At 57.4% G+C, this 25,126-nt stretch overlaps 1 protein-coding gene across 1 annotated transcript in view; it reads right to left on the bottom strand.

Annotated features, from left to right (window-relative positions):
• Positions 1–554: 554 nt before the first annotated feature.
• The window catches only part of PKP1 (plakophilin 1), a 45,173-nt gene continuing 20,601 nt past the window's right edge, over positions 555–25,126 (bottom strand). The window contains exons 3-14 of the mRNA XM_058533938.1: positions 17,423–17,814; positions 14,643–14,787; positions 13,512–13,719; positions 12,527–12,704; positions 10,133–10,247; positions 8,350–8,505; positions 7,412–7,588; positions 5,994–6,147; positions 5,463–5,649; positions 4,959–5,043; positions 1,938–2,044; positions 555–722 (exon numbers count right to left, since the gene is read on the bottom strand). Coding sequence (XP_058389921.1) covers positions 1,970–2,044; positions 4,959–5,043; positions 5,463–5,649; positions 5,994–6,147; positions 7,412–7,588; positions 8,350–8,505; positions 10,133–10,247; positions 12,527–12,704; positions 13,512–13,719; positions 14,643–14,787; positions 17,423–17,814 — 1,872 coding nt within the window. The 3' untranslated portion in view covers positions 555–722; positions 1,938–1,969. The remainder of the gene's footprint in view (positions 723–1,937; positions 2,045–4,958; positions 5,044–5,462; positions 5,650–5,993; positions 6,148–7,411; positions 7,589–8,349; positions 8,506–10,132; positions 10,248–12,526; positions 12,705–13,511; positions 13,720–14,642; positions 14,788–17,422; positions 17,815–25,126) is intronic.

The raw sequence follows: 25,126 nt of genomic DNA, 5'->3' as shown, positions 1-25,126 counted from the left end.
GGCTCCTCGTCCCCCAGGACAGACCTCCTATAGCAGAGCAAGCGCCACCGTCCCTGCGCGTCTTCCAGGGCCCACGCCCTGCCCGCCCCAGGCCTGTGATGCTGCAGAAAGGGCGGCCTTCTCAGACAACCTGATTTCCCAGGAGATACACTCTCAACAGCCCTGCACCTCTCCCTTTGCCCCTCAGCCCCTGGGAGATGGTCCCCCTCTGCGGCCTCCCCGTGGGCCTGGCCCTGGTGAGGGCCCTGCCCCAGCACAGTGCATTTCAGGAACTGCGCACAGAGAAACAAAAAGCACGTGTCATACTTGCCCATGAGTGGGAAACACGGAGGGGAAACACGGAGAGTCCTCCTCACCGCCTTGTGAGCTGCAGTGCAACAGCCTCCCAAGCTTTTTGCAAGTTGTGGTCCGCATTTACACACTCACACACATGTGTGCACACACACTCACACCCTATACACATATATATACCATTTCTCAGCGAAAGAAGAATTGACATCCAACATAAGCCCCCTTAACTCAAGAAAGACCCCTCCCACCCTCCCCAACCCCCACTGCTTGCCAGTTCCCCGAAGGAAAAAAAAGAATCTAAAAATATTTCCATCATCCACAGTGTCCAGGTTTGTTCTTGTTGCGTTTGAACATGTCCAAATACTGCACAAGGTGGATAGGATAAGCCCTCCAGTGAGGCCCGCAGTCTTCTCAGCTGGGTTGTATAATTTCTGGAAAAGGAGAAGTCTCCCAGTCAGCATTCAGAGCGATACACGCCCACACCTGTACGTCCAGGTCCCATACCTGCCACCTGCCCCCATGTCCGTACTGATGTGCTCTGGCCTGAGACTGGGTTCAGGGACACGGAGACACATTCACAGGTAAGCTTGTGAGCTTTGTCCCCCCCGCCACCACGCCCACCCTGTTCCACCCACACGGTGCCCAGCGCAGTGCGGGGCAGCTAGACTATGCTCCTTAAGAATCTGCTGAGTTCAGTTTTCTTCCCTTCTCTGTTCTCATCTTGTTGATGCTCGTCTGCCAGGAATGGGTGTCTGAAGTCTTACTTAATCTTCATCTGGACCAAAGTGACAGCCCTCTCCCCCACCAGGACCCTCCTGGGTTTTGGGGTTGGGGTGCTGACAGAAGGCTGGAGCACTAAGAAGTCCCCTTCAGCTCATCCCTGGCTCTCTGCAGATGGCCCCACACCGGGGCCGCCTCTGGTGACCCTCTCTAGGAAGGACGATGTCTGGTTGGAGTCCTGAGTGTGGCCCTTGGCTTACCTGCATCAGAACCACTTTGGATGCTTGTATAAAAATGCCTTTTCCTGGACCCCACTCCAGAGCTACGAGTCAGAACTGCTGGGGTTGGGGCCGACAGCATGCATTTCAGCAAGCATCCCGGGTGATTATCATGAAAGCTCAGGCCTATGAGCCTTTGTCATAGATATGGATTCTGAGATTTGGTCCCTAGAATCACCAGCTGGAAATAAGCTTGTTCACACTAGGCATGTGCAGAGACTTGAAAGTGGATTACAAAAGGGATAAGAAAGTGAGCTGTGGATGCCCAAACCCAGAATGACATATTATATAACTCCAGGGGGGCCATTCACACTGTAGTCCACGTGAATGGCACCATCTGGGTTGTGCAGTGTACAATCTACACAGATGTACCTGGCAGTCCTGCCCAGACCTCCGGCCCGCTGATGCTATCAGGACATCACACACCTCTGATGTCCTGTGGTGGGACAGCCACGGCACTCTGGCCAAGCAGTCCACACCGCTGCCCTCATAGCCCTGTGTTGGCCAGAGCCAGGCTATCTGCCAGGCCAAAGGATGCTCCTGAGTCCCTGGGGAGCACGGGCCTGGCCCCTTTCCCTGAGACTGGCTGAGGCTGCTGCAGGGGTCCTGGAGGTGCCCCCTCTCCTGGGGGGGTGGGGCGATTCTTACCTGCAAGCTGAACTTGCTTGGGTGGCCTCTTCTTAGAATCGGGAGGTGAAGTTCCTGAGGCTGTTGGCCCGGGCTAGGGCTCCCAGCATGTTCCTGTCAAATCCTTGCTGCAGGAGGAGAAACAGCAACTGCACGAGACATCCCAGGATGGAACCGGGCGGGGCCTCCCACGGAGTCAGAAACCGTCCTCCCAGAGCATCCTCGGCTTGAACCACAGCCCTGAGCACAGGCTACGTACATGTATCAGGGCTAAAATTGGCCTAATTCAATGTGCAGCCAAACCCCAGGCCAGCGACATCCCCACATCAGTGAGACGTGCCTGCACCCCCACCAGCACATCTGAATTTCCTACTTGCAGTTGCAGAAATCGAATCAAGGCATGAGGAAGTAAGTATTACTCTTTAAACAGAACTACAACCAAATTCAGACTAGAAAAGTTGTTGGTGGTTCTTCAGTCTGACTGTCTGTTTTTTTTCAAATCCAGAGGAGAGCTCTGGGCAGGGAGGGCTTGCCCAGCACTTCTCAAACACTGGAGCAGGGCTGGCGCTGGTGGAGAGAAGCCGCCGTGCAGGGGCTCTGTTTTCTCATCTGTTCTCCCGCCTCCAGCCCCCCAGCTCCTGAGCTCCTGCTGGGTGAAGAGTCGTGCTCCTGTCATTCCTCCCAGCATACAGCAGGTGCTCAGTAAATGCCTGGTGTGAATGAGGACAGAGCAGGGGCCCAGCGGCTTAAGAAGAGGCCACTGGTGCCAGCCCCGAGCTCTGAGAGCCTGTCAGCTCTCACTGACCTCTGGGAATATGAGGCCCAAGACCGCAGGCGTTCGGAGGCCCGGTCCACCCGGTCTGGGCATGAACCACGCAGTGCCCTTTTCCGTGCCGCTCTGCTTGCTCCTGCCGAGCTTGGCTGGGTTTGGTGGAAAGAGCCTGGTCCCAGCCCTGCTCCCGCTGGACTCGCTGAATCAAGGCGCACTGCCAGAACCCTGGCTCCCCAGGCTGCAGGGCGGACATCAGTCACGTGCCTGCCCCACTGAGGCTGTAGCACCCAGCGGATGGTGGCTCTGCAGGAGCTTGGGGAACAGAAGCCCCGACCTGGTCACGTCAAAGCTGTTGTCAAGCGCGGCCGGAGGGAGCAGTGAGGACAGGTCCCTGTGGGCACTGTACACAAGAGCTAACCAGGGTTCTCTGTGTGTTGCAGGCTGGCTGTGGTCTCTGGCTGTGTTCTGGGGGAGGTGAACCCTCTGGACCACCATCAAACAGCTCGGGGAAGCTCGCCCAGTCCTCACCCACCTCCCTGGCAGCTGTCACGTGGCCATGCTCGCCCTCATGGCAGTGTTGTTGGAGAAGAGCACTGGATGGTCTGACGGACGACAAGGGCCACTACCGGCCGGCCGTCAGCCTCTTCCAGCCGTTGTTGACCCCAGTGGCTTCCTGGGCCTCCCTCCCGTCTCCCTGCTGGGCCGGAGGACGAGCTGTTCCCCCGCCCCACGTGGTAGGCTTCCGTCCCCTCTCCTGCCTGATCAGGCTGCTCCTGACCCTCTAAGACCCCTCGGTTCTCAGCTTCCTCATCCCCCCTCCATGTTCCCCTTCTCTGCCCTCTCCTTCCTACCCGGCGATAGAGATGCTGACATCCCCTCTGTCGTTAAACAGGTGTCTTGTTACCCATCCTTCGTCTCCCTCCTTTCTGGGCCAAACCCAGGTGAGGAGGTCCCCCCGCAGACCCCATTCCCCTTCCCCATCCACTCCTCACCCTGCTCCACTCCACCCCACGGTGCTCCCCTTGCTTTGCCAGCAGCGCTCTGAGAGGTTGGGAGATTTCCAAACCCCTGGACCCAGGGCCTTCCTGGTCTCTGTCCTGCTTGTCCCCTCAGCAGCCCTGGGAACCACTGCCCCCTCCCTTAGCACCTTCTCTTCCCACGAGGTTTTGGCCCCTTCCTGGCCACCCTGCACAGCTCCTCTGGATTTCCAGGCCACCAGGTGAGGGTCTCTCCATGCATCTCCCTGCCCTCCACGGCTTTTCCACAGACACGTGCCCCACGATGTCCCTGCCTGTTCTTGCGGCTGCTCCCACCTGAACAATCTGAACAATGCTCCAGTCTGCGTGGTGGCCTGGCCTCTCTCCCTGGGCCCCACACCTGGGCCCCCAGCCCATTCTTTCAGACTCCACCTCCCCAAATTAGGACTCCTTCTGTTCCTCCCTCACAAACCCCCTCAACCTCTGCCAGCTGCTGTTTCTGTTAATGTAACTGCAGCGTCTCCAGCTGCCAGCTCGAGCATCCTCGGTCCCACGATCCCGCCCCTTCTGTTCCTGTCCTTCACTTCCAGCCTCACCGCTGCCTACATCTCAGTCTAGGACAGCTGCCGCGGCAACGGCAGAGAAGGTCAGTGTGAAGAGATCCTGTGAAACAAGCCCTGCGCTAGGACTTCGTGGGGATGGGGTTGGGAGGTGCTGGGGACAGAGCAGAGCCAAAGTCCCCACTGGACACACACAGCAGGCCCAGGGTCTCTCGGTCCACACTGCCCTGCACGCTGGTGTGGAAGGGGTCTTCCTACTGTTGTTTTCATCATGAAACCCTCGATTCTAACGCCCGATGGCTCCCCAGTGCCCAAGGCAAACTCTCAACTCTTCAGTCTGAAATCGAAGGAGTGTTGTAAACTGGCCCAAACCTCCCTTTCCAGCCAGAGTGCATGTCATGCCCTAGATGAATTATGTGCCTTTTGTCCACTCTGCTTCTCAGGTTGCTCCTAAAGAATCCCAGGCCTCTGCCTCATCTCCTTGATTCCCTCTGCCCTCCATGCACTCAGCACCTCCCTAGACCCCTGAGCTGAGGGATTTGCTCAGAGCTGGATCACGCTCACTGTAATGAACATGTGTCTTTCAACTCTGCCTCTGTCTGGAGTGCGGCTCAGTTTCCCCAACTGGGCAGGTCAGGCCCTCCGGCCTCTCTCTTCTCGTCCACGTGGACTTGACTCCGCACAGGGAAAGGGGGGAGGGCCTTGCCAGCAGGCCAATGGTGTGGGCCCTTACCTGTCTGAGGACACCCTGCAGTTCCTTGCTGGACCACATGTCAGACAGGAGGAGCCGGGCAGCTTCTGCAGCCTTGGGTGAGGCACTGGGCAGGTGGGAAGTTCATTTGTGGGGTGAGACTCCGGGAGGCATGAATGAGCACCCTCCTCACTCGCACCCTCACCTCCAGGTCCCAGCCGTGCATGCAAGGAGCCCCACTGGGCTGGCTGCTCTACACGTGGGCACAACCCCATGCGCTGCCCACCTAGAGGCACCCCAGGATTCTCCCGGGCCATGAGAGACAGTGCTCTCCCATTCCCATGCCCTGGGCCCTGTCCTGGGAAAACAGAGCCCCACGGGGCGGAATGAAGGCCCCGCATGGTTGGGCCTGCTGCCCCACGCCTCCTGCTGGCCCTCTGAGGACTCAATGTCCCCCGGGGACACCCAGCCCAGGAGTGTGCTGCCCTGAGGCCTGGCTGCTGGCGCCCCCGCCCGGTCCTGCGCCCCCCGGGCCGCCCCGCGCACCCGCTGCGGCACAGGTTGATGACGTTGTTGATCATGCTGCTGGAGAAGTGCTGCTTGGCCACGTGCGGCTGGGAGGCCATCAGGTTCCGCACGGTGTAGCAGGCCGAGGACAGGATGTCTTCCGAGTTGTTGGTGTTGCCGGTGTGACTGGTGAGGAGCCTGGTCACCTCCGGGAACACCTGGTTCCCTGGGAGAGAAAAGGGTGGAGGACACGTGGTCAGACGGCCCAGGGAAAGGGGGCTGGGGGAGCCCAGTCCTGGACGGCCGTCAGCAGGACTCCCAGCAAGGCGGCCCCTCAAGGCTCCCTTCTGGCTCCAACTCGGGGCTTGGACCCTGATGGGACCTCACACACCTGCTCCCCATCCCAGGTGACCTGTCCCTTCCCACCTCCAAGCCTCTCTCGGGCCAGCTTTCCCTCCCGGATGCTCGCCCCAGGGAGTGGTCAGAGGGAGACCTTCCAGCAGGCTCTGGGAAGTGGGGGGCCCGCTGAGTCCTCTTGGGGGTGAGGGGCTGATGCGTGGGGGCACTCACCCATCACTCTGTGCAGCACAGGGTGGCGGGACATGTTGCTCAGGAGGGAGGCTCCGGACCGCACCACATCGGAGTTGCCGGATTGCAGGAGGCGAGCGATCTGAGGCAAGCCCTTCTCCTTCAGCCCAATCAACTGGCTCATGCCACTGGACATCTGAGAGAGAGGGACGAGTGAGGACCTGGCCTGTGGCTTCCCAGGCACGTGGCAGAAGAGGGCCAGGTAATCCCAAGCAAAGAAACCCCAGAACTTTTTCTCTTTCATGTTGGAAGCAATGGCCAAGACAGACACAAATTTGCTCGCACACTAGCAACTACGGAACACTTGGGCAAAAATGCACCTCCGCCTTCCCCGACCCTGATCTCTCGCCCCGGGGCGGCCTGGAGTCCAGGTGGGTGACGAGAGGGGAGTCTCAGTCTCCTTGCTCATGGCGGCCCAGAATCAACCTCCAGACTAAAGTGTCAGAGGCCACTGCTCACCCATCTGTCTCAGCTCTGCCTCCCTTACACGGCCCGGCAGTATCTGCTCACAGGAAACCACGTGGTCAAGGGCATTTGTCAACTCGGGTGGTGCTGACAGCCCTCTTCCCATTTCCCTACCTCCGGAGGATTCAGTACATACTTGTGAGAGCTCGCCCGGGACAAAGGTAGACAACAGCAGGTCTGTGCCACATGCAGATACGATCCGGGGTCCCCCAGAGGGAGGTCAGCTCACCCGGCCTCTGGCAACCACGTCACCCTGGCCGTGACCTGGGCCAGGCTGGTGTGGAGTTCCCGAGACCCCCAGCCCTTCCTCTCAGTCAGGGAAGTTTCTCCTTTCCCCTCGACTCCCACTTGCCCTGCTTCCACCTTGTTCCCTTTGTCCTGAGATGGATAGTTGGCTGCCTCCCCATCTAAACGCTTCTTGATTGCAAACAGGCCTCCTCGGCTCCACTTCGTTCCATCATGTCCTCCAAACTACAACTGGCCTCAAAATCTCTACTGATTCTGTCACATCTTCCTCTGGACCGGCCCGTGCCCCAGACCTTCTATTTTTACCTCTGTCAGTTCAATAAATGGGAGATTCCTCCTGCCACAAACACACCCTATATTCCTGTCCCCCACCAGGCCGGGGCCAGCACAAGGCCAGGAATCACAAGGCAAAGGGGATTCTGTGGGCACAGACAGAATCCAACAGGAGGGGGTTCACCCGCTACCCACCCACCTGGGAGTCCCCAGTGGGCAGGGCCATTTCTGCCCCACCGTCACATCATTTCCCCAGCGCCCGCCCAGAGCCTAGCGCGTGTCAGAACAAAGCTCTGAAGCCCCACGTATTTGACACGACTCAGATGAGGACACGCTCATCTGAGGAAAGCAGGGGCAGAGCCAGCTAGAGAACCAGGGTGGGGGAGTTGCAGGAGGGAAGGGAGGCCCCTCCTCACCAGCCCCTTGCTGGCGGTCAGGTTCTGCAGGGCGCCAGCGCAGGCCTCCAGGGTGGCGTCCTTCTTGCTCTTGCCCATGAGGTTCAGGTAGGTGCGGATGGCATCCGAGTGGTACAGCCAGCTGCTGCCCTTGGGGTTGGTCTCCTCCTCTGGGAGCGGGCAGTCATAGTTGTTATTCTGAGGACAAAGGGCAGGTCAACAGGGAGCATTCTGCTGCCCCCAACCGCAGGGCCCTGTTCCTGGATGGGTGGGACCGAGGATGCACCTGCCCCCTGCACCCCTTCCTCTGAGCGCTGTGGCCCCTCCACAGAAAGAGGGCATGGCCATGGTCCTCCGGCTGTCCCCAAGGGAGGCAGAGAGCACGCCCATCTCTCAGGAAGTATGCTCCAGGCTGGCCTCTGCCCAGACCCTCCAGCCACATGGGGCTGCTTGTGGGTCTCCCATGGTGATGCTTCCTCTCCTCCCAGAGGCAGACCCCAGGCCTGAGCCACCGGCGGACAACAGGGGTGGTCAGCGCCAGAAGCTTGACCTCTTTCCCCAGCACCCTCTGCTTCTGGGGAAACCTGGAGGCTCAGGGGGCAGTGGAACAGGCCAGAGAAGCATAGAATCCTGGCCACTCCACATCCTCAGGGGTCAGGGAGACGATGGGGAGACTCCACCAGTTATACAGTAAGAGAGAGTGAGGCCTGCAGATGGCTGAGCTTTTGACCCCGGGGGTCCCAAGGACACGGATCCCTTCTGTGTGCAAGACGGAAGGCCCTCCACCCAGCTCCCGACGGCAGGGAGGCCCAGGCCAAGGTCTTGGCGTGGGCTGTCGGCTGGGGCTGGTGTCGGGTTCCGGAGGGGGAAGAGAGGAAAGAGAGAGCGAGGCCGTGGGACTGGAGGGGTGCCTGGCGGGGGCAGCCAGCCCTGCCAGCAGTGGGACGGACGCCGCTCACCATCATCTTGTCGCTCTTGTTGCTGAAGCAGCCGGTGGAGGCCTTCTCAGTGTAGGCATTACGGGCATTGTACTCTAGCTGGCGGTAGCGGGTGGGCACCTCAGCGTCCAGGCGGTAGGAGAGGTTGTGCAGGATGCACATGCAGTTCTCCACGGACTGGGGGCCGAGAGAGGCACAGCCTGAGCCTCCACCCAGCACCCCAAGGGCTTGCTCCCCGCCCTCACTGATGGGAGGGGGCAGAGGAGCAGAGGCACCCACCACGGTCAGGAGAGGTCTCCCACTGACACCCCCCGGAACCCAGCCTGAATCTTGTTCTACCATTTCCTGCCCGTGTGAACCTGAGGGGCCTGCTTCACCATCTGGGCCTCAGTTTCCCCAGCTGTAAATGGGACTGAAGTCACCTACTTCACTGGGCTGTTGGGAAGATTATACAGGAAACTACCTATCGTGGGGCCTGGCACATAGTAGGACACGACACACAGTGGCTACTGTTCCCGTTGCTATGGCCAACGTGCCAGTGGTCAGACTGGGCCTTCAAACTGGACGGAAGAACACGCCTTCCGTCCTGGCACACACTCCCTCAGGGGCAGCTCTGACGTCTTTAGGTCCAAAAGCCATGGAGTCTACATGCCCCTATGGTTTGTCTTTTCAAGGCAAGTCCTCAGCTCCTAGGCCCAGAGGCGCTAACCCATCCGGGTCCACACCAACAGTGAGACAGGACCCGACACTTCGCGATGGCAGCTACTCCCAGACCTTTCGCCATTATCCTTTAGTGACTAGGCTGGGGTTTGGGGCAGCTGATTTACCCTCCTGATGAGGTCTGGCCCTCCTCGGGTTTGAGGGGATCTGACGTCCAGGGCCTGGGGGTACACAGATGTAGGAGGCATCGTGCCCACTGGGACCTGGCTAAGCAGCCGAGTGACAAGGCACCCTCCTGCGTCCCTGTTGTCACTTCCAATGGAGGAGTAGGAGACGAAATCCCTCCACAGGGAACCCACGTGCAGGACCCAGGTGCACGTGCCCCTGGCCATCAAGGGGCTGCAGATATGCTCTGTCACCATCGTCCGCCATGGTGGAGATATCCCAGCCTGCGGTTCACCTTCCCTCCACGGCCCTTCCTTTCTGTCTGTCTGTGCTAGTGTGTCCAAGAGTCCAGGGGGGGCGGGATGGTGGCTCTGCCAATGGCCTTTTGGGGAAGACAGCTGTGGTCGAAGGCGTGCCGGCTCAGGGAGGGCACCAAGGCCCTGGGGCATCAGAGCAGACCCCTCAGGGCTGCAGGCGGGCTCGCCCTGCGCCTGGCAGCAGCAGCAAGCGCTCCGAGAGATCCCGCCCTGTGCCGGGTGCACTTCTCCGTGTTTTGCTTATTAACTGAGTAATTAAAACAGCCCACAAGGTGGACACTATTATGATCATCTCCGTTTGGGCAGAGTGTGAGCTGAGGAACAGAGATCATGGGAGTGTCTGCCTTCACAAAGCCAGTGTGAGGGAGAGGATTTGCCTCCAGACCCAGGCACCCACCCACCGGGGAAGGGTCAGGGTGCTCTGCATCCAGATGTCCCCTCTGTCCCCTCTGCTGGCCAGGCTTTGGGCTCCTGTCCTCTCACCAAGCCAGGCCTTAAGGGCTCCCAGAAAGTGCGGACCTGCCTCGTGGAGTCCGGGAGAGAGACGGCAGGACCTGGAGGCCAAGGAGCTGTCCTCACTGACTCCAGGGGAGGCCCTGGGCCCCGGGCCTGGGCAGAAGGGAGGGCTGGGGCGGGGAGCCACCTGGGGGCCACCCTCGCACCTTGTCGTCACAGCGGCTGGCCGCCACGCAGTTCTGGACGTAGGCCATGAGGGAGTCAATGAGCCCCGTGTAGTTTCGCATGGTCTGGCGGCCGGCATCAGCCGAGCTCAGGTTCCTGAGGGAGACGACAGAGAGGGAAGAGGATGCAGGGATGGAGGGAAGAGAGCAGGGGGGGCGGAGGATACAGGGATGGAGGGAAGACAGAGCAGAGAAGGGGGAGAAAAGAGTGTGGTGGGGACATGCAGGGAGAGAGCAGTGGGGGAAGAAGGGCGGAGAGGAGAGGTGGAGGTTGGAGGTTGTGGTGGGAGGAGAAGAGGAAAGGAATGAAGAGGAAAAAGAAATATATAAAGAACTCACACAATTCAACAACAAAAAAACAAACAATCTAATCAAAAAATGGGCAGAGGATATGAACAGACTTTTTTCCAAAGAAGATATACAGATGGCCAACAGGCACATGAAAAGATGTTCAACATCACTAATTATTAGGGAAATGCAAATCAAAACTACAATGAGATATCACCTTACACCCGTCAGAATGGCTATAATTAAGAAGAGAAAAAAATAACAAGTGTTGGAGAGGATGTGGAGAAAAGGGAACTCTCATACACTGCTGGTGGGAATGCAAACTGGTGCAGCCACAATGGAAAACAGTATGGAGATTTTCCAAAAAATTAAGAATAGAAATACCATGTGATCCAGCTATCCCACTACTGGGTATTTATCCAAAGAACTTGAAATCAACAATCCAAAGAGGCTTATGCACCTCTATGTTCATTGCAGCATATAGCACTATAGCCAAAAAGTGGAAGCAACTCAAGTGCCCATCAACTGATGAGTGGATAAAGAAGATGTGGTATATATACACAATGGAATATTACTCAGCCATACAAAAAGACAGAACCGTGCCATTTGCAACAACGTGGATGGACCTTGAGGGTATTATGCTAACTGAAATAAGCCAGGCAGAGAAAGACAAATACCATATGATTTCACTCATATGTGGAAGATAAACAAACAAACACATAGATAAAGAGAACAGATTAGTGGTTACCAGAGGAAAAGGGGGTGGAGGGAGGGCAAAAGGGGTGAAGGGGCACACGTGTATGGTGACAGATGGAAACTAGACTATTGGTGGTGAGCACAATGCAGTCTATACAGAAATTGATATATAATAATGTACACCTGAAATTATACAATGTTATGAACCACTATGACCTCAATAAAATAATTCCAAAAGAAAAAAAGAAATGAGGAAGAAGGAAGGAAAGAAAAATTACTCAGCCAATTCTGCCCAGCCCTGGCCAAGGCTGGGTGGGCTATCCCTTGAACTCAGTTCTTTTTGCCTTCCTCTCTGCCCACCTAGTCCCCAGGCCTGTAACTCATGACTGTCAGTGGCTCCACTGCACCTGGCAGCACCTGTGGGCATCTGTTGAACAGGGGCTGGAGTCTCTGCCTGCCCAAGCCCTCTGTGGGGCCAGAAGCAGCTCTGTGGGGGCTGGGCCAGGTGCTGGATCAGAATGGAGCCAGGGGGGCTTGGCTGGGACCATATGCCCCTCCCCAGGGAAGCTGTCTGCCCCCAGCAAGGGGCTCATTCCCAAGCAACCTGGGCCCATCTGCCTGGTGCAGGTGGGGTGTGACTGCCATTGCTCCCTGAAGCCCCACAGCCCCCCATAAGTCCTTAGTTACCCCGGCTTTTCATCTCCCCAGCCTCTCCGCTCCCTGGGAGCTGCTGCGGGGGGCTGGCAGGGAGGAGCACAGGCTGAGACACGGAGCACGTGCCAATTGCACCGCTCGTTCTGGGGCTCCCAGGAGTTGGGAAGACAAACCCCAGGAGAGCAAGGTATGACCCCAAAGGGGATTTGCTCCACCGCTCCACTGCAGCACCAGCACCCCCTCCCCAAAGTGTGTACACCTCCCCTGGAGTGAGCACGCCCAGGTCCCTCCTCCAGCAGCCCCCAGGCAGGGGCTTTGCAACACCTTGCCTTCAGGGAAAGCAGTGCCATCTTCGCGCCAGTGGATATGGCAGATGGTTTTAGCACCAGAGCCGAGAAGTGACTCACTAGAAGCCAAGCAGTAGCCTTCTGTCTGAAAGAATGCTCTTCAAGAGAGCACAAGAAATCCATGTTTCGGGGGTGGAGGAGGGAGGAATGGTTGGGCCAATTTGGATATTTGGATCCAGCATTTCCACTCGTAGATTCCTAACTAGTCTGCTGTGGTCCCTCAAAGGAGGTCGCGGGGTCCTGTGCTTTTCCAGATCCAGGGAAGTTAGGAACGCCACCCCGTGTCCTGGAGTCTGCCCACGAGGGCCAAGGCCAGGTCGGATCTTATGTTCTCTGCCCCGGTGAATCTTGGCTGAGATGGGGCTGCCGGAGAAGGGCCCTCTTCTCTCACCTCAAGCAGCCTGTGGCGTTGAAGAAGACCTCGGGGTCCACCGCTTCCCGGGACACGTTGCTGTTGCCATCGCACCAGCCCGAGAAGGGGATGATGACGCGGTCGGCCAGGACAGGCAGGGCATCAGCGATGAGCTCCTCCTTCAGCTCGTCAGAGGAAGACAGGTTCCAGAGCAGCCCTGGGGGTGGGGACAATCCACCCACTGCACACCAGCCTCAGGAAGACCCCAGGGGCGGAGGAACCACCCTGGCCTGCGCTAACCAGTAAGCCCTATGGAGCCGTCACCCTCCAGGTGGGCTGGTCTATCAAACCCACTGTCTGATCATTTCAGGAGCCCATCTCCCAGGGTCTCAACTAGACTGCAGCTTCTTTGAGGGCAGGGAGCATCGAGAGTTCTCTATCGAGGTAAAATTATGCACATGGAAGATGATCAAAAAACATTTGATGGATCAGTGGTTGTTAATATAAATTTTAGCCCTTAGAATCTTCTATTTTCCACCTGAAAGTCATTCCAGAAATACTTATCATTGTTACTCTGTGCATGGTCTGATCTTCCCAGTTCAATTCAAGGTCTTCACAGTGACTTCTCTCTCTTGCACCCCCACCCCGAGTGCTTAGGATATTTTTTGGACATGGTGAAGGTGCTTAAGACCCATCAACTCCTTGTCCACCCTACTCTCTCCGCTTCACCTGCAAATCTCAGAGTCTGTGGAATATGGATCCTTCCTGGACTCCAGCCTTCCACCCCTTGCCCTCTATCCTCAAAAAGTCCTTGACCCCTTGTGGGTATGCACGACACCCAGGGTCACCATCTGGACACCACTAACCTGGCCAAAGCCAGGCCATCAGGCTCCCAGTTAACCTGAGGCCGGATCTGCACACTGTGCCCTGTCCCAGCCTGGAGGGCCTGCCCCCACCATCTTGGGGCCGTGGCCCGCAGTCTTGCTCACCCCAACCCCGGCTCTCTATGGCTGGGGCTCCCTACCAGTCAGTTGTTTCTGGATCTCGGTGCTCCCAGTTCTCCTCAGGAGGCTGACAGCCTCGCGGATTCCGTTCTGCCTCCGGGTCTCCAGCTTGTTGGTGGTGCTCCGGAACACCAGGTTACGCAGGGCCCCGGCCGCGGCCTGCTGCACATTCCGGTTGGGGCTGCGGAGGAGGTCCACCAGCTTGCAGATGCCTCCCAGCTGATAGACCTGCGGGACAGGGGTGCCACGCCGCCCGGTCAGGGAGGTGAGGCCAATCTCAGAACTGTGTTCAAAGCGATATTTCTCAGACCAAAAAGTCTGCTTTCAGTTCAGAAACATCCACGCCAACCAGAATAAATAAGCATGAAGTGATGGTAACCAACCAGACCAGAAGCCAAGACAGGAACTCAGACCCTTGCGCCCCCACATCCCAGCAGGAGACCCTCAGAGACACACCTCCTCCCTGAGCTCTGAGCCCTGCTTCCCTCCTCTGGAGCAGGGTGGTGGGGACCAGGCGAGACAACGGATGTAAATACACTTCAAAATCTCAAAGCAGGACGGATGTAAGGGAGACCCTCCCACAGAAACTCGTTCTCCTGTGGTAGAAACTTTGACACAGATGAATCCTGGACTCTCCAGGAAACGCATCTATACTACATCCTTGGGCTGAACGGCAGAGCCCTGCGGGTGTCCTCCCTGCCAGCCGAGCCGGGGAGGCACGGACAGCCCTGTTCTCCATCATAGATGCCTGGTGAGAGAGGGGATCATGATTTGGAGAGAGACAGACAGACAGAGAGAAAGGGGGTCGGGAGGGAGTTGACGAGTGGGGAGTAGTCATGTTCTTCAGTGGAATGTGAGAAAGGGGATTTCTGTGGAACCATAGCTGTCACTGCAGTGTCTCTTCCATGACCAGTGGAGGAAACACACCTGGCTAATGTCCACTCAACCAGAGGGCTTTGCTCTGCACAGAGGGTGAAGATGCCCAGCTCTGATCTCAGGCAATGCCAAGCAGACCCCTCGCCCCAGGCAGCTGGGCAGAGTGAGAAGGAGCCACGTGCAAATGCCCCCCTCCCATCTTGAAATTCAGGGTTAGGCTGACACACCCAGGCCCTGCCCAGCCCTACAGGGGAGGAAGGGGTGCCGCCAGTTACCTGCTGCTTGGCAGATTCATCCTGGAAGCAGGTGTGCTGGATGTAATAGGCCCCGATGGCCTGGTACTTCTCAACCTGGGAGCACAGGTACTGCACAGCCTTGGGGATGGTCAGCCCACTGCACTCGATGTCCTCACTGCAGATCCTGCGGGGAATGGCCAGCTGGGAACTCCCCTGGGCACGCCCCAGCTGCCACAGCCTCATCTGCCCTCCAGAGAGCTTGAACAAGGCAGCCCCAGGCCCACCTGCAGAACACTCTGCCGTGGAACAGCTCCTCCAGAGGAAGGAAAAGCCTCACCCCATGGTGAACACTCACTGTGATGAGGCCCTGGCCATGGGGTAATGTCCAAGCAGGTAAGTGACCTCTGCACTGAGAAAAAACTCTGCCCTATTCCAGAGGAAAAGCTCCCCACCCACTCTGCCATCTCTCACGTCTGTGCCTGGTATTGGGAAAATGGAAGACAACGGCTGTGAGCCTGTCCATCTATCTATATCCATCCATCATCCATCCATCTATCCATCCATCCACCATCCATCATCCATCCATCATCCATCCATCCATCATCCATCCATCACCCATCCATCACCCATCCATCCATCCATCCATCCATCCATCCCTTTTTCCTCCCTCCCTTCCTCCCTCCATCTTCCCTCCCTTCCTCCATCCCTCCCTCCATTCCCAAGTCTAGCTAGTTCTTCTGCACAAAAATTCTCACATCTACTCCCTTCCTATCTTCAGGGCCACTGCCTTCCTTCTGATCATGAGGACTCTCATGGGGACTGCAGCAAGAGACCCCCACAACTGGCTCTCTTCTCTAAGCTCCCCCATCCCAAATTTTACACCCTTTTACCAGATTAGCAGTCCTAAAACACCATTCACTGTGTTCTTCCCATCAGAAATTTGTCTATACTGTAGGTCAAATTCAAACAGACCCACGTCCTAGGGCGTGTGTTAGGTTGAACCATCTGAAATGGCTGATAGTCAACCTTTTTTGTACCACAAAACTAGAAATTTCATGTTTTAACCTAATAGTCTGGCTCTGCTGTGTCGGACTCCCCAGCCCCTAACAAGAATCTGCTCCAGTAAGACTCGTCTCTTTGCTATGCCCTGATCAGGACTCAGGCATGCCTGTGTCCTCCTCCTCACTGCCATGTGACTGGCTGAAGTCCCACTTCCGTGAACCTTCCCAGAGAAGGGAAATCTCTCTTCTGGGAACCCCTGAGGCTCCCTGGTGTTGATTTGCAGGCTGCCTGTCCACCTGTCTGTGTCCTGGTTCCCTGAGGGCAGGGAGCAGCCCCTTCTGGGGCACCCAGCCCTACCCCACTAGACTCTCCCAGCACTTCTAGAGGGAGCCCTCGCCTCATTTGTACCAGCCCCACGTCTTGCCATAGTAGATGCTCGATAAATATTCATGGTTTTAGTGTGGCAACCCAATTACACTTCTGGAAAGAGCACCTGAGGGGCAGAGCTCTCTGGTCTTGCATCAGTAGCAGCCCGCCCCCCATTGAGAGATGTCACCCAGCATCTGCCAGTCAAGCATCACCTCTAAATGGCCTGTCACCCATCCCCACTCTCTGTCTCACCTAGACCTTGTCTGCTTAGGGCCAGACGCTAACCTGACCAGTCTCCAAAGGGAAGAGCTTTCTTAGTTCTTCTCCAGATCATCCTAAATATACCCTCTGGCCTTCAAGTAGTTAGGAGTGGGCCAGCCTTAGAATGGGGCTCTGCTTTTGTCAAATAGTGTGGTAAAGTAGGAAAGAGCACAGGACGGAGCACCAGCTGCGTGGCCTTACTTAACATCTCTGTGCCTGTTTCCTCCTCAAGATTCTAGAACCTGCCAGGAAGGGGCTATGAGGATGAGAGATGAAGAAGCCAGTGCTCCCGGGGCCCTATGAGAAGGGGTCCACGGGTTCACCGTGCAGCCCTAGGACAGCCCTAGGCTGCTCTGGTCATGGCTGTGTGCCCCACACTTACCACAGGTCCGGGGGCATAGGAGATGCTCAGTAATGTATCAGTCAAATGAATAAAGGATCATTAGGTGGTGACAGGGCAGTTCAGAGGTTCTGAGCCCCGGAGGGCAGGCCGAACATCCTCGAGACACCGTAGCCATCCGCGTGCCTATGTGTCTTTACAGGACATCCCACTTGGTCTCCCTCATTCCCACTGGGTGCTGGTCCTTCGGGGTTTACAGACAGGAGCTGTGCCCTGCTCCCAGCACTAGATTGCGTCCCTCGGTTTTTATGTCCATTTGTCCTGCTTGTCTTTTGTCCGATAAGATGGAGCATGGCCTCTTTCCCATCGTCCACATCAGAACACGGATAGATTTACGTGGTTAAGACCAGAGAGTCTCAAACTCCGGCGTGAATCACAGGCCCCTGCAGGGCCCGGTGACACTCACTGCTGGGCCACCCTGGGCTCCAGTGTCAGCGGGTCTGGGTGGGGCCCGGGAACCAGCATTTCTCACAGGGCTGCTGGTCAGAGAACCACACCGTGAGCACCACTGGTCTGGCTCACCTGCTCTAATGAGTCCCCCTCTGCTCATAACCCCTGACCCTTTAAACTTCCGGACCCACCGCCTCTACTTTGGTGTGTGGGCTCCGTCTCCGCTTCACACTGAGGACTCCCCCAGGCCGGGAGCTCCCCAAGGCAGGGACAATAAACTCCCTGGGGTCAGAGGCCACGTCTTTCCCACCCACGGGAGCCCCCTTGCAGAGTGCACCAGGCAAACGTCTGCCTCCCCCGGCCGTGCCCGGTCCCCGCCCCAGCTGGCAGCACTCACTTGGAGCTGGGCCTCGAGTGGCTGAAGCAGTCCTTGTTGCAAAAGATGGGCGGGACGCACACGGGGTCCTGCTTGGGGGTGCAGGAGGGCGGCAGCACGGGGTACTTCTTGGCCATCTTCTGGCCACTACAGATGCTGTAGAAGCTGTAGCGGTTCTGGTTGGTCTTGTGGCCCTTGCTGCCCAGCGTGCCCTTGCACAGGGTGCCCCGTGGGTCGCAGTAGAGGTCAGGCTCGCTGCGGCTTGTCTTGATCTTCTGCATGAAGCAGATGTCGCTGCCCGCACCGGGGGTATTACAGCTGCCCCGGGGGTAGTGCCGGCCCCAGTTCTCCATCTGGCTGTAGGAGCTGAAGCGCCTGTTGTCTGTCTCCCGCTTGAGGGTCCCATTGTAGATCTGGCCAAGAAAGGGAGAAAGGCTCGGTCAAGCGTCCTGACCAGGGAGCCCAGATCCAGCTCCCATGGGATACAGCCCTCCCCCAGCCCCATAATAATGCTCATGGAATCCCAGGATATTTGGAATGGAAGGAACCTTAGCCATCAACAGACGTATCATCTTTCAAACCACGGACTATGACACTTTATGGATTATGAATCAGTTTAGCAGATTGTGACCATCATTTAAAAACATAGGATTGAATAATCTATACCAGAATATAAAATATCAGCGTGCCACGCAGAAAGCAAAGACGCGTGTTGTTTTGTGAAACAACCCAGGGTGTCAGCTGCAGTACAGAATGTATTTCACACTGTGGGCTGCAGTCAAAAAGGTCTGACAGCCCCTGATCCCGTCCTACGTGGGCCAGTCCAGGAGGGGAGTCAGAGGCCCAGAGAGTAGAGGGGCTTCCAACAGCCACTCGGCGAGGGCCGAGCAACATTGGGGACTTGCACCCGTGTCTCCAAGTCCTGAGCCATTGCAGACACCAGCAGCTTCTGACATGGCCAGCCTTCCTCGGCCACTGTACTCAGCGTGGGGACATTTCTCTCCCTCTGGCCAGGTCAGTTTTCCACTGACATTTCTCTGCTTACTCCTCATGTTGCCTCCCCTCTGCCTGGGCAAGAAGCACATGGTAACAGGCCCTCTAGGGGAGCCCCTCAAAGGCCAAAGGGGGAAAATGCTCCTGCTCCTGGGCCTTCTGTTACAGGGGCACCCGCACACAGATGCCCGGGGCCTGCAGGGCCGGCCTCCTGGGCTTTGTTGTCAGGCCTGCAGTGGGGAGAGGCTGTGCAGAGGCTCAGCCCAGCAGGAAGACATGCAACACTGGGGCACCCAGGGCTCTGGGGGAGCCCACCTGGGGAGTCAGCCTCCCTGGGAGAGCCTGCAAAGCTGGAGACATGGTGGGAAGGAGCTCAGAACAGAGCTGTCCAAGGAGGACTTTCCCAGGAGCTCGCAGGCCCGTGGGTCTGCCTGCTCTGACTTGTCCTGAGACTGGAGGATCAACATCGGGCCTGATAGACTGTCTCCACACAGGTGCTGACATGAGACTCGCCTTCACTGGGATGAGCCGGGGCCGAGTCCAGCAGCCTGGAGCCTGACTGCCCAACCCGTGATAGAGTGAGTGTGTGTGTGTGTGTGTGTGTGTGTGTGTGTGTGCGCGCGTGAAAGTGAGTGTGTGTAGGGGAGGTCGTTAGGCAACTGGGTAATTCCCATCCATACCGGATCTAGACACGAAGGCTGGGGAGGGGCCTGCTTTGAAGAGTCTTAGCGTCTTAGAGAGCAGGAAACCACCGCAGGTCAAGCACTCAGTCAGAGGTGGCACCCAGATTCAGAAGCCACAAACTGTTAACCCTGCTAATGGCACTCTGTCTCCTCCACCCACACACCCAGCTGCACACTCAGGCAGGCACAATTTTCTTCCCCACACTGGGCCAAACCAACCTCCCCAGGGAGCTGGTGTCTGGGTGCTGGGGAGGCAGAAACAGAGAAGAACAGATGGAGGGAAGAGGAGCAGGGCAGTTTCTGAGCATTTGGACAGGGATGTGCACTTGTGGATTACACGCAAAATACGCAGTTAGGCCCCCATGGCTTTAGGCCAGCGGCCACGCTGGCGGGGCTCCACTCTCGCAGGGGGAGGAAGGTGACGAGGGCACTCTGGAGGGAAAGTGGGCTCAGCCATACACAGAAATGCAACAAGGGACACTCTTGTTCTCAGTAAATGATGCTCTTGGACGTCATCTCAGGCACCTGATGAGTCCAACGCCCGCCCATCCCGGCCCACACCCAGCGAAATTGCTATCTTGCCGACGAGGCCCACAGAGGCTCTGGGCTTGCTCTCTTGCGCTGGGAAAGGGAGCAGCAGCAGCCCAGCCAAGTCTCAGCGAGGGTGGGCTGCCCGCGGGGAATGGGGCGCTGGCTGTGGCCGCAGGGGGCGGGTGTGGCAGAGAAGGTGGAGACGCCCCTGTGGGACGGTGTTTCCCAGCCCCCCATCAGCCACGCCCATTGCTGGGATCCACCCCAGCTCCTGTGTCCCGGCTGCTGGTGGCTGTGGTCTGGTGTGTCTGAGGACAGCTGGGGATGACTCTTCCCTCGTGACTCTTCACGGTCACTTTGACAAGCAGGAACCAAGCCTCCTCTTGGCCATGCCCTATCCTCTCCTAGAGCCGCAGGGAGGCTGCTTCCCCTCCAAGGCTCAGCTGGGCAGGCTGCCCCCCAGCCCTCCCTGCGCAGACGGCCTGTGACCTTCCCCCTTTCTTTCCATCAGGCTGAGGTGGCCGCGTCGTGACTTTCAGGGAGACTCGGTGGTCAAGCACACGGACTCTGGAGCCAGACTGCCTGGTCGAGCCCTGGCCAGCTGCCCGATGGGTGGCTTTGGGGGAGTTACTTAAACCCAATGTGCCTCAGTGTCTTCATCTGTAAACTTGGTATAAAAATTGTACCCAGTGCACAGGGTTGTTTGCAGAAGTCAGTGAACGCGTGTTTGTAAAGCGCTCAGTGCTGCATTCAGAGCCCCCTGCTGATCTCACCCCACGGCCACAGAACAGGCCTCAACGGGTTTCAGAAGAACCAAGGAGGGTGGTCCGCCTGGATGAGGCACCCAGAGCAAAGTCAGGCTTTGTGACGGAAGGTGCGTGTCTCTTCACATGGGCACTGAGGGCGTTTGGGGCTGGACAATTCCTCATTGTGCAGGGTGCCCCAAGCATTGCAGGATGTTTAGTGCTCCTGCCCCCAGGCCCTAAGTACCAGGAACGCCTCACAGTCATTGTCACCAGCAAGAAAGCCCCTACACATTTCCAAACACTGCCCTCCAGATCCAAGGGGGCAGCTGTGGCCGGGAGGGAATGCATGGGAAGCATGTGCGCACACATGTCCACGGCAGATGGGGAGCACTATTCCCAGTGCCGGGTCTCCTGGGCACGCCCCACGCTCAGATAGCGATCTGCGGGCAGCCTCCACCGCTTTGCATACGAAGGACAAGGAGACATACACACTCCTTGTCTGGTTGTCTCATACTCCCTTGGGAAACTGCTGCCTCGGGTGGGATGGTCCACGGATCAGAACATTCCAGAGGCTAGAAACTTGATTTCCTGGGAGCAGAGATGACTGCTCAACCAGAGAGCTGGCTGGGCTGGACACCTAGGGGGAAGCCCAGGGTGGTGTGTCCAGAGAGACATGTTTCTCCATCTGGGAGACCTGTGGGGCTTTTGGGGGGTCCACACTTGGAACCACCTTCCGAGGTGGGCCAGAGCCTCTCCTAGCCAGGCTGGCTTGGCTCCCCTCTTCTGCTAATGACTGAGATCTTGTAACTCACCCAGTTCTCGTCCCTTGTCTCCTTCCTTCTTGGAGAAGTGTGGAATTCACCCGCCACCAAACGCTCCCACCCCTCAACGTAATCTTCTCTTCCTGTTCCTCCTCGAGTCAGGAAGCTCTCAGAGGCCACTCCCCTGTTTTCCAGCAAGGAAGCAATCCTGGAGGGCGACTAGGCCAAAGTAAAGCAGCATAAGCCCAAGACCCAGGGCCTCAAAGAACTGAATATTGTCAGTTTCCATTCCCATAGCAGTCTCGTTCAGTCTGCAGAGGCCCCCAAACTGGAAGCGCTCCTGTTTGCCCAAGATCGTCAGACGGGACGGTGACTAACCACTCAGGAAGAGATGGCGTCCTTTTGTCCTTCCATCTGAGAGTCCTTTCTGACTCCCACTGCGCAGACCATGGCCCCAGCCATCATGGGTTCACCACTGGACAACTGCAGAGCTCCTACCAGCCCCCCACCCAGACCGCAGGTCCTGCTGCCTTGACCTACCTCAGACAAAGACTTTGTTAGCCTTGCTTGACAGCCTACAGTGTCTCTGTGCTCCTTACAAGACAAACTCACCCACCTGGCCCTCTGCCTATCCAGTCACCCCTCCCCTCCCCAACACACCACTTTATACTGCCCCGGTGATGGCAGCCACAGCCCAGCCTCCCTGCTTCTGCTCACTCGTCTCCATCCTGGAGGCTTCTCCTGCCCCCTCCTCTCAAATCCTGCATTTCTCCAACCTGTCGTCCCCACTGAGCCTGCTCTGACCCAACCCAAAGCCTTTCTCCAGACACCGGTGGTGCCCAGCGCTGGAGCCACTCGCCTCAGGCCCAGCCACCCGTGGTCCTGGGTGTCTCTGGTTGCTCATGTCGGGTTCTGTCATTTCCTCACACTCTCCAGGGCAGAGGCCCCTTACTGTGCTCAGAACAGGGCTGGGCTCGCAGCAAGTGCTCAGTACAAGGAGCACTGGCACTCGCCGTGGTTCTGTGCCAGGGATGGTGACTAGGTTGCTGATTGATACCACGGCCTCCGTGGGCACAGGGAGCCACACAGGCCAAGGGAACTGCATGGAAGGCAGGGCATTCTCGAAGGGGTGGGCCATCCAGGAGGTGGCCCAGCAGAGGCTCAGGTTGTGTTGGTCCGGGAGTCTTCCCCTCACACCTTGACCTGGGCGACAGCAGCTGGTTGGCTGAGTCCAGAGTTCCATTCTGGCCCTGGCTGACCAGAGAGAAGCTGCCTGGCTCCTTGGGAGCCAGGTATGTGCTGGGCAGGCCAAGATGAAAAGAGTGCCTGTGTCCCCAGCTATTAGCTCATTTTGAAACCAAGCTTCTGCCAGCAAGGTGGGGCTGGCCAAACCGGCTCTTCAGCGGGACACGCCCTGCCTCTGCCTGCCCAGTCACACACCTGGCCCAACAGGCCAGCTGCAGCAAGGTAACCTCCAACGCCCTTCTCAGGAAAGCGAGCACGCACACACAATTTCATGGGCTCCTTGAGCCTCTCAGGCCTGGTAGGGGCTCTCCTGAGAAAGGACCTCACTGGAAATGCCTCATACCTGCTACTCCCCGCTCAGCGCCCAGTGGAGGGCCCTCTTTCTGGGATTTTGGTCAAGACTGGGCACAGTCAGCCAGTCACGAGGCAGCAAGGGGGCCTTCACACATGGTGTGGCCACTCTGCTCCACCCCCTCCACCGGGTCTGGAGAACACAGGTCCCCTCCCAGTAAGGGCCGCCCAGAAGGGGCACTCAGGGCCCCAGGGTGTGGGGAGATCCCCTGGGGGGTAGGAATGGCTGCTTACTCAGCTGTTTGAGTCAGATACTTTAGAAAACTTGTTCTGAATTACCCACAACCTCAGGGAGCCTGAGTCACCAAAGGTGGGACTTCAGGAGTGGGTGCCGATCCCTGCCTCCTCCTGGGCACTGTTCCTTCTCTGGCTTGGAACAGGGGGTCCCATGCTGGGCTGGCGCTCCTTTCTTGCCCTGGTGCGCGGCTTTCTGTGGAGCGTGGAGGACAGAGCAGTTTCACTGCTCAGAAGCCCTGACGTCTGGGCAAAGAGCAAGCCTGGTCAGCTTGGAGGAGGCAGGGGTGGGTGTGCCCACTGCAGAGTCCTCGAGGGCAGGGAGGAGCTGACCACGGTTCCACACCAGCACGCTGAGACCAGCAGAGCCTGCCCAGGAGGGACCCCCAGTCTGTGAACTGAAGGACAACGGCTGGTGGACAACCAGCTCCCTGTCTACTCAGAAGAGGCCCAACAGAAATCTGAAACAGCCTGATGCCAGATGCTGGGCATCTTTTATCACCTGAATTTTTAAAATGTAAAAAGCACAAAAGTCTTGATGCCCACCTTGGGAGTACAGATTTCACCAGGGATCTGATTAACAATGACAAGTGTCCCTTATGGCGTTTGGAGGTGGCAGCTGTGAGCTGACATTGATCAGGACAGTGGTAAGAAGGTCGTCAGTAATTCAGAACAAGTTTTCTAAAGTATCTTGACAACCAAAGCCCAAATAGAAAAGATCCCGTAAAACTCCAGGTTGTGGCTGCAGGTGTTTCACGAAGGTGCTGCTCTCTCCAGGGAGGCTGTGGCTCTGGGGTCAAATCTTGCCCTAGTGGGCTCAGGCTCCACGTCTGCCCTCCGGCTGGCGGGAGGGTCAGGCCGCCGTGGCTCCTGGTGCTATGGGGGACAGGGGGCAAACACCACGCGCCCCAGCACCCAGCTGAGAGCTGCACTCAACATCTGATTCCCACCCAACTACACCAGCTCCACCCTCAGCCCTGTCCCCACGGCCTGCTCCCTGCCTCATCACTAACTGCGGGAGAAAGCGGATTTCCTGAAGATCTTCTCCCGGATATCTCCCCCTCCACCCCTGAGAACAGCTCCTGACACCCCCAGGATGGGTTTGGGGATCAAGGACCTAAGGTTTCATATGTAGACATCTGTTCCATTTTGGAAAGGAAACCCTTGGCAGGTGTTTGCCCCTTCAGATGCAGGTCTCACAAGCCCAAGTGGCAAAGGACCCTTGAACCTTGGCAATGTCTCTTTCATGGACTCAGAGGCATCTGAGGGATGGTCATTCTGCCCTCCAGAGACTCTCGTTCTATGGTCAGAGCTCTTGCTTTCAAATCCAGAGGCCAGCCCCATTGTCCCAAAAGCAGTTCATCCTGGGGAGAGAAAGTGAGGGGCCTCACAAGGTCCCACTGTGAAATAACTCCCGGAACCCCACATGACGTGCCAGCTCCCTGGAAGAGCATACTTGAGGGTGGGGAAGATCCCACTGGGCCAGATACCCCTTCCCTGTGCTGGGAAATCTGGGGGAGGCTCACTGGCCCCTTGAACCATGCACTGGGCCAGGAGGTGCTGCCCAGCCTTCAGAAGAGGAGGGCCAAAGACTGTGATGTGGGAGCATCCCGAGGAGCAGATGCTTACTTGGCTCAAAGGGGAGCTCCTTGGAGACACCAACAGTGGAAGGAAACCCCTCCCGCTGATGAGATAGCCAAGAATTTCACACGAAGGGAGGAACCCTCCAGGGCTTGGGTGACAGATCTCCCCTTTGGAAGATGAGCCTGTGCACTCCCATACACATACCTGCCCAACTGATGTCTGGGACACATATCAATTTACTGGGGGTGGACTCAGTTGGGTAAGGTCTTTGGAAGTTCCTTGAGCATATCTCAAGAGCACCTTAGCAGGCACGGTGCTTTACAGTTTGCACAGAGGGTGACCTTCATCACCTTGTTGGAACCTCACAGCATCTCCGTCTCCCGTCTGGCCAATGAGTGTCAGGGTAGAAAGCAGCAATTTCATTCTCTCTGTGAGCATATTAAGCTTGGAGAACTTGAGGCTGGGCCAAGGCCACACAGCTAAGATGTGGCCAACCCTGAACCAGGACTCAGGTCTCCAACCTCTCTCCCGGTGTTTGTCCCCTAGCCACTCGGCCTCCAGAGTCCGGTGACGTGAACGTGAACTAAGTCTAAATGG

The sequence above is a fragment of the Diceros bicornis genome, chromosome 38 (genome assembly GCF_020826845.1).
Source record: "Diceros bicornis minor isolate mBicDic1 chromosome 38, mDicBic1.mat.cur, whole genome shotgun sequence".
NCBI classification, from domain to species: domain Eukaryota; kingdom Metazoa; phylum Chordata; class Mammalia; order Perissodactyla; family Rhinocerotidae; genus Diceros; species Diceros bicornis.
This window is presented reverse-complemented; position numbering and strand designations above follow the sequence as displayed.